This window comes from Bubalus kerabau, chromosome 13 (genome assembly GCF_029407905.1).
Source record: "Bubalus kerabau isolate K-KA32 ecotype Philippines breed swamp buffalo chromosome 13, PCC_UOA_SB_1v2, whole genome shotgun sequence".
Lineage (NCBI taxonomy): Eukaryota > Metazoa > Chordata > Mammalia > Artiodactyla > Bovidae > Bubalus > Bubalus kerabau.
The window spans coordinates 11,102,093-11,110,935 of NC_073636.1; the positions used below are offsets into that span (position 1 = coordinate 11,102,093).

The 8,843-nt window shown below is 44.8% G+C and overlaps 1 protein-coding gene across 2 annotated transcripts; it reads left to right on the forward strand.

Moving 5' to 3' along the window:
- Positions 1–262: 262 nt before the first annotated feature.
- Positions 263–8,540, forward strand: NANP (N-acetylneuraminic acid phosphatase). Of its 2 annotated transcripts, none has more exons than XR_008701345.1 (2): positions 263–509; positions 1,017–1,391. XR_008701345.1 is itself a non-coding variant. In XM_055543471.1 (2 exons), the coding sequence occupies exons 1-2, from the start codon at positions 420–422 to the stop codon at positions 7,879–7,881; spliced, it is 747 nt and encodes a 248-aa protein (XP_055399446.1). In that variant the 5' UTR covers positions 327–419; the 3' UTR covers positions 7,882–8,540. The 2 variants fall into 2 exon arrangements, 1 of the variants encoding a protein (XP_055399446.1); XM_055543471.1 differs by lacking the exon at positions 1,017–1,391 and adding an exon at positions 7,225–8,540 and having other exon boundaries at positions 327–509.
- The last annotated feature ends 303 nt before the right edge of the window (positions 8,541–8,843 follow it).

The window sequence follows — 8,843 nt, forward strand, 5'->3', positions numbered from 1 at the left end:
CCTCTTTCACTTTCATTAAGAGGCTCTTCAGTTCCTCTTAGCTTTCTGCCACAAAGGTGGTGTCATCTGCATCTCTGAGGTTTCTGATAGTTCTCCAAGTTAAGCAGAAACAGGCACAAAGGAGCGATCGGCTCCCCCGACAACACCGCACACACCGCACTCAGAAGAGCCCAGAAGAGCCTTAGCACGGTGAGGAGTCCTGAGGTGAGCGATGCCGGGGTCTCGCGGGACCTCAGCGTTCCGGAGGGTTCAGGTCTGGAGACCTCTCGCGGGAGCTCAACGCCGGTGCGGAAGGTTCGGGGTGCCTCTCGGCTCCGCCCTCGCCTTCCCCGTCCGCGGGCCAGGTTCGCGCATGCGCGCGCGGTGGCAGCGGCTGTGGCGGCGGCGGCTAGTTTGCGCGTCGCGCTGGCGGCGGCGGTATGGGGCTGAGCCGAGTGCGGGCGGTCTTCTTCGACCTGGACAACACGCTCATCGACACGGCCGGAGCGAGTCGGAAGGGCATGTTGGAGGTAACGTCCTGTCTCCCGCTTCCCTTCGGCGAGCCCCGCGCCCTCGCCCCTCGGGCCCCTGGCACTGCCCCGTCTCCCCCTTGGGCGTCGGGGCCCCTCACCCCGGAGGCCCCGTGTGCCGGCCGCCCCGCGCGGAGCGCGAGGGGCGTCTGCGAGCGGACGGCGCTCGCGGTGCGCGGGCTCCCGGAAGGGTGTCGCTGAACTGCCACGAGGGCAGGGTTGCCGCCGCGCCGAGCGGCTGCCGCGCGCGGGGCGCCTGGTTTCCTGTCGGGGCGGGTTTTGAGCTGCCGGTACGCGCGCGCACCCAGCTCTCCCGGCCTGGCCGCGGGAGTGTGGGCCCCCGGCGCTGTGTGCGCTGGACCTTGGAGCTTGAGCGCTTCACTCAGGTGTCCCCGCGTTGAGTGTGACCCTCAGCACGTTTAGTTTCACGAGGTCTTGCTCAGAAGCGGCACCCTCCGCTTCCCGTACCTACTGATGCTCTTTCAGCCTTTTCCCATTCCTTTCAAGTTGCGAAGCCACCCTTGCTTGCGTTTTTCTGCATTCAGCTTTAAGGGAAATAAACGAAGAATTACCATATCTGAAAAGCCCACTTTCGGAACCTGATCCTTCCAACCGTTCGTGCCCCGCCCACTTCATGCTTTGTTAAGTTGTGTCTCCCTGGATCTTCAGCATCTTCGTCCTCTTTCTTGGTGCATTACACTCCTGGTGCGTTTTCGGATCTGTCCAGTACTCTTGTTTATTTTTTTTTCAATAAAGATGTCTTTATTTAATATTCTCTTATTCTCCATAAGAGTGTAATCAATCTTTAATCATCTTGGCTCCACAGTTTACTCTGAGATCTGGGGCAGATAATTCAATGAGTTTCTCATCTGTGTTACAGTGCAACACTAGGGCCAACTTCAAAAGACTACTTTTGGGAATTAATTGAGTTAATGTGTATAATAGTTTAGCAGAGTGATTCTCCAAAATATGCATTGGAAAAATGTTAACAAATTTTTATACAGTTTTTGCAAAAAACAAAGCAATGTCCATTTTTTAAGTAAAAAAAAAAAAAAAAAAGCAATCATTAGGCACCTCCTAAACTGATAGAATCCTGGACATTTTAAGGCTATTTTAATAACTTTACTGAGGCATTACACAGTATTGACTGACCTTTCCATCTTCACGCCTTTGATCGTGACCATCCCCTGATATATTGCCTCCAGTATCTCCCTGCAGACTGTACATATTTACCTGTGTTTTCTCGGCAGGCCAAGTCCAATGTGTTGTAATTAAATCCTTGTTTTAGTCCAATTCTTGCTATAGGCCAAGAGTGTAGGCTTTAAAAATCAGGCAGTTGAGGGAATTCCCTGGCAACCTAGTGGTTAGGACTCTGTGCTTTCAGCCAAGGGTGGGGGGCTCAATCCCTGGGCACGGAACTAGGATCCCACAAGCCATGTGGCTTGTCCAAAAAATAAATATAAATAAATAAATACATAAAATGAGACAGTTAAGTTTGAATCACAGTTTTCCTCCATACCTAGCTGAAAGCACCCAGACAAGTTATTTAACCCCTCTAACCCTCAGATCTTTCAATAGTGGTATTTTGAGTAGTGGTATTAGTTCTCAGAAACCCTATGTGCTAGGTTTAATGTAATGTATGAGAAGTACATAGAGTCCAGTGTTCCAGAATTGTACTACTGTCCACTCTGTCTCTAAGTCTGTGCCCTCCTGCATATTCCCGATGCCCTTGTCTTAGTTAAAGCTGGACTTGCTGCTTGTCTAGACTGTTACTGTGATCTTGATTCCAGGCTTACTGTGTCCGCTTCATCCTCCACATTCCTACCACAGCGAAATTTTAAAAACAAAAGTCAGATTGTGTTTCTCCTTCGTCTTTACACCCTCCCTTATACCAGCTCTGTATTTTGTTCATATGTCTTTTAATGTTCTTGTCAAAGGATACTACAATTAATTTTGCAACTCAAATGCCCACAACTAAATAGTGAATTTCCTTTTTTAGTGGGGAGCGGGGCGGCTCACTGTGAGGCTTGTAAGATCTTAGTTCCCTGACCAGGAATTGGACACTTGCCCCTTGCATTGGAAACTTGCTTTCTTAACCATTGGACTGCCAGGGAAGTCCCAGTAGTGAGCCTCTAAAGAGGAGACGAGCTGTCATATTCATCTTGTTTGACACATGGTAAATGCTGAATGAATGTTGAATGGATGAATAAAAGTTCATTTTTCCAGACTTGTTTCTCTTTCTGTTTCCTTTGTAAACATCCTGTGAAATGCTATTAACTATACAAGGATTAACTATACAAGGATCTAGGATCGCTTTATCCCATAAGAATACAACAGCCACAGATGTTGGCCTAGTTAAAAGAAACATACCAGCTTTCTGAGTCACTCTGAATGCCTTACGAAAGGAGGAAGGGGACAGCAATGACATTGCCTTGGGCTTGAGGAGAAGGAATCATGTACTGACTGTGTGTTTGTGTGTTAGTCACTCAGTTCTGTCCAACTCTTTGAGACCCATAAACTGTAGCCAACCAGGCTCCTCTGTCCATGGGATTCTCCAGGCAAGAATACTCAAGTGGGTTGCCGTTCCCTTCTCCAAGGGATGACCCAGGAATGGAACCTTGGTCTCCTGCATTAAGGTGTATTCTTTACCGTCTGAGCCACCAGCGAAGCCCATACTGACTAAATATCAGCTCTAATATTTTTTCTTTTTCCAACCTCTTCTTAAAATTTTTTATACAGGTTTTAAAGGTTACTTTCCATTTACAGTTATTACAAAATATCCGCTATCAGCTTTATTACTGTTTTTTAGTCATCTGGGAAAGCTACTTTTTTCCACCCACTTCAGGCCTGTATTTCAGTGTCACCACTCAAGCAGAAATCCATGGACAGAGGAGCCTGAAGAGCCCTACAGTCCATGGTGTTGCAAAAGAGTCGGATGGAACTTAGCAACTGAGCAACAACTCAAGCAGAAGCCTCCAGAAAATTGGGGTTTCTCAGAGAACAAAGCAAAAAATATTCCTGCATTTTTGAGTTTACTTTCCAATGGGGATGACAGGGAACATAATAAATGTGCTTTTATTTACAAATGTGTTAGGTGGAGTGGAGAGAGAATTGCAATTTCAAAATAGGTTGGTGAGGTTAGGCCACATGGAGTACATGATATTTGAACAAAGTCTTGAACTAAAAATAACAGGAAAACTGGTTGACTTGGTTAGTCTATATGCAGCCATCATGTTTTGTGAGCATGTATTTGTAAGTTAGTTTTATTTAGAATTCAGCCACTTCATATCTTAATCATATGTGTTATATGACTCCCACACTAGGCCTCAGAAAAGTCTTTTAAAATCATATCTAAACATGAGTACTCTCTGGAGTGAGAAATGGCAACCCACTCTGGTATTTCTCTTGCCTAGAGAATCCCATGGACAGAGGAGCCTGGCAGGCTACAGTCTATAGGGTTGCAAAGAGTCAGGCACAACTAAAGCAACTTAACACATTAATACTGATGGTGGTAACTTTAATTCTGGGTCTGGAAAGCAGGAGGTAGGGCAGTGTTTGCTTTCTATATGTGTTGGGATATAACCTTAAATAGAGTCTGGAAGGACATGGAGTTTGAGTTTATGTTGCTCTCCCTTCTCTCCCTTCATCGGGCCTGTAGGTGTGTAGAGGCCTCATTCTCCACAGAACCCTCCTCAGGCCTGCCCAAGATGCCCTTACACAGACTGTAGGCCCTTACACAAGATGTCGTCATGCCTCCAAATTAGAGATCTTTTTTCTTCATCTCTATCGAGTTCAATTAAAACTTCCCTTTTCTCAGTGCAGATGTTTGGTGAGTTTGCACCAATAATGTGGACTAATTCACTTTAGATGTTATTTCTGTTTGAACTGATAATAATATGTAAATGACTGATAAACTTTTTTCCCCAAAGATGCTAATACTGTTTAAATACCACTGGTTATTCCAGATGAATATGTAATTAGTCATTGTGGCAAAGTTAAATCAGGGAATATAATGGGAAGCAGTTTTGAAACTTGGGATCCATACGCCATGTCTCTGCAAGAATCTCCCTTTAAGGTGAGCTGATTGGCTTTTTCACATCCTAGGAATGTATTTAATGAATTGCCAATTACAGTCTACAGGAAACTGGATCTTTATTGGGAGCTCTAACCCAATGAACAGCGAGCCGGTTCCTGTTGAATCAGGAGTACTGTGGAGTCCTCGAGGCCTGTGTCCTTTTATTGTATAGCAGTAGCATTGCTGAAACTATAGTGACCCTCATAGCACTGGAGGAAGTCACTTGACATTGCTAGAAAAGATGGTGACTGAAAAGGCTTGATTGGTTCATTGAAATTTAACTTTATAAAGCAAAACATTTCAGTGTTTTGCCTTTACCTAAAATTCTTAGGGTTGGTATATTTTCATTGGACTAGTAAGGCTTTTCTTAGCTATTACAGGAAGAAGGGGTCTACTCAGCTCTTTCCCCTTTTCAGCAGGTGAACTGAGTGTCTGGCGTGAATAGCAGATCATTTATTCCTTGTAGAGTTTAGGGAACACTTGTTTGACTCCTTTGCTTTGACAACAGGAAGATTTTAGCCCCAACCATGTGTATTGCGCTCATCCTCAAAGATCTAGAAGTGCCACGGCTGATCGACTTTCCCCAGAAGTCCCCAGTACATCAAGTAATTGAATTATTTACACTCCCAAGTGCAAGTAACTCACTTGGCAAGTGCTCTTAGGAAGCACTGCAGGGGATGGCAGAGTCAGACGGGAAAGGGGAAGAATCTAATACGAACCCTGCTGAGGAGCAGGTAACAGTGCGCATGGCTTGGGACTCTGGGAGACACATGCAGACATATTCCGCTCTCCCTCCGAAGGGGCAAGGAAGCTGTGATATCTACCCACCAATTTCTGCTTTTTACTGGTTGAGACCCACTCCTCGGGCTGTCCTCTGGCTGCAGCCCATGTGCACCGGTGCCCGTGTGGAGAGATGCGGCTCTTGGGCCAAGAAGCCCAGGCCCTTGTGGAAGAGGCCAGTGGCACCTGTGGGCGTGAGGTGTGCCAGTACATCTGGCAGCGCCGCTCCAGCCTCACCTGGCACCCTCCCTCACATGGTCTCCACTGCGGCCGAACTCAGCTTCCAGCTTGCCCAGCTCACAGAATCCCAAGTACTGGGTCTTTGTGCTGTTCCTTCTTTCTAGAATGCTCTTATCCTCCTCCCATCCCCACCTTTGGGCTTGGGAATGCCTTGGTTTAAAATGTTTCTTCCTCTGCCCGCTTTACCCAACAACCCTGGGGTTGCTTCTTACCATTTAGTTCCAGTTTTTCATGTGACTCTCAGGGCGCTCAACCCAGCGTTTGTGATGATTATTGTCCTTATCAGATAATGTCATGAGAACAAGGGGACCAGTCTCCAACGCTGACTACATAGTATGAAGGTACACATGTGGCCTGTGGAGGTAGGCAAGTATGGGCTTCAGTCTCAGCTGGGGCAAGTTCTTTATCAGTTCTAAACTTCCTTTCTCTCATCTCAAGAAGGAAGCTCCCTCGGGGAGTTGCAGAAGAGATTAGAAATAGCATATGTGAGCTTTGAGTATAATGCTTGCCACATCGGAGTCTTAGAAAATGTTAGCAAACAGGCCACATGGTAAGAACCTCATATAATGAAAAGCCAAGGTAAAGAGCTGTGGGATCCTAAGAGGGATTATGATAAAGGATTCAGAACCAGTGTGACAAAGAGGGAGACTCAGAACTACTTGAAGTTTTTTATCTGGAAAAGTAAGTTAGTCATTTTGATATATGGCAAAACCAATACAATATTGTAAAGTTAAAAAATAATAAAAAAAAAGAAAAGTAAGTTAGAAAGAACCACTGTCATTAGACTGCTGAAATCACAGAACATGCTTGATTCCTTGGGAACTACAGACATATGTTTTTAAAAGTACAGAATTGGGTCCCCTATTATATGGTGGTTAATTAAACTAGGCCTTCAAAAGAGAAAATAGATATAGATGAGGAGAGGTTAGGTGAACTAGCCTTGTATCTGGGAAGAGTCTAAATATTGGTTGTTAGAAATTCTATATATTTCACTAAATATAAGTGCAGTTTTATTTTCATGTCTTCATGAGCAGAATAAAAGGTGACAGACTTAAACTGACAATTGAGGGGTTTTTATAGCTATATGTAAAGAATCTCCTTAGAAGGAGTCAGTGGGTGGGGAGGGAGTGTGTGTGTGTGTGTGAATGAATTGTCTGGAAATGTTGAGAAATCTTCACTGTGGTTTTTTTGTTTGTTTGTTTGTGTTTTGAACTTTTAATTACTTATTTTTGGCTGTGTAGGTCTTCGTTGCTGTGAGCGGGCTTTCGCTAGGTGCGGAGAGTGGGGGCTACTCTCCAGGTGTGGCGCATGGGCTTCTCATTGTGGAGCACGTGGGCCTTGTTGCCCCACGGCATGTGGGATCTTAGATCCTGGACCAGGGATTGAACCCCTGTCCCCTGCATTGACAGGCAGATTCTGAACCACTGGACCACCAGGGAAGTCCCATGGTGCTCTTATAGTAAGACAAATTCCCACCGGAAATGGTGTGGCAATAGAGCATCCCAAGTCAGGAGTGGAGTTAGAATCTGTCTTTGCTCTTGGTTTATAGGCTCACAGCTTCTGAGGACATGGGTATTGAAGACATGAAGTGTGTTGATGGAGTTATTTTCCTTTATTTAGGTGATAAAGCTCTTACAATCAAAATACCATTACAAAGAAGAGGCTGAAATCATCTGCAACAAAGTTCAAGTTAAACTCAGCAAGGAATGCTTTCATCCTTCTAATACGTGCATTACTGACCTCAGGACTTCACACTGGGAAGAAGCAATCCAGGAAACCAAAGGCGGTGCAGCCAATAGGAAATTAGCTGAAGAATGTTATTTCCTGTGGAAATCTACACGTTTACAGCACATGACGCTGGCCGAAGAGGTCAAAGCCATGCTCACTGAACTTCGAAAGGAGGTCCGCCTTCTCTTATTGACAAACGGAGAACGACAGACCCAGAGGGAGAAGATTGAGGCTTGTGCCTGTCAGTCCTATTTTGACGCTATTGTTGTGGGTGGAGAGCAGAAGGAGGAGAAACCGGCCCCTTCCATATTTTATTACTCTTGTGACCTCCTCGGGGTACAGCCTGGGGACTGTGTGATGGTTGGTGACACGCTGGAAACCGATATACAAGGAGGCCTCAATGCAGGGCTGAAGGCAACAGTCTGGATAAATAAAAATGGGGTGGTGCCCCTGAAGTCATCCCCCACACCCCATTATATCGTTTCTTCTGTGCTAGAGTTACCTGCCCTCTTACACAGCATAGACTGCAAAGTCAGCGTGTCCACTTAAAGCACAGAAAACAGTATACTTACGAATTTTAGGGTCAAATTACAGGGTTCCAGCTAAGAAAAGATAAGGCATTCTCTATACTGTGACCCAATTCTAAGGATAATTACAGTTGTCATGTAATGGCCAACCAACCATTGACTGGTATTTATATCTGAAAATCCAGAGTACAGTAATACAAGTACCTTTTAGTAGTGTCATCCAGGAAATTTTGAAGAAGTATATTTGTTAATCTGTGGCTTGAGATTTAAAAAAAAAAAATTATTTTATTAATCTGTTAGCATCTTGGATCTCTGAAGATACCAAGGAAGATGATTTGTTCATGGATGCACAAATACAGATTTTATGTTTTGGCTTAAAAATAGATTTTTTTTTTTTTAAATAGCTATTTTGAAACATATAATAGAGATTTATTAGAGCAGTTGGATCTGGTTGATATGAAGTAAGTACCAAGTTACATGCCAATCAAAGCATTTCATAGTGAAATTATTTTCATATTTTTCTGTTTTAAACACATGCATCATATTTTTGCCTACTTTGAATGTATACTTCTCTTATGAATCTAATTTTTCTGCCTTACCTTTTTGTTGGGGAGGGGATAGTTTTCCTCTGGTGTGTATGTGACCAATAAATTCTTCCAGTAAAAAAGCTGTTAAACTCAACATACAGTGCTCCTTTTCTATAACGTTTTCCCATCTTTCCAGAGTGAGTGTGTAGATTCCTGTTAGTCTTCTTTGCCTCTTAGGGAAGTACTTGCACTGTCTTTTCCCAGGAGTACTGCGGGGTTGAGGGGCCGGCCAGTCTTGCTGTGCAGAGTGCAGGCCACGTGGCCCCAGGCTGTTCCTCTGTGAGCACATCAGAGGGGGTCGCCTTGGTGCGTCCTCATCGTGCTGTGCCTCCTCTGTTGTCTCCTGACGGATAGTTTCACCATATGGTGAAAACTGACAGAAGAGTAGATTATACTC

What these genes read in the sequence shown, in the direction of transcription:
- NANP (XM_055543471.1), top strand. Translation starts at nt 420, where the DNA reads ATGGGGCTGAGCCGAGTGCGGGCGGTCTTCTTCGACCTGGACAACACG. An exon ending in GTCGGAAGGGCATGTTGGAG is followed by an intron (nt 510 to 7,224) that starts GTAACGTCCTGT and finishes TCCTTTATTTAG; the next exon opens with GTGATAAAGCTCTTACAATC.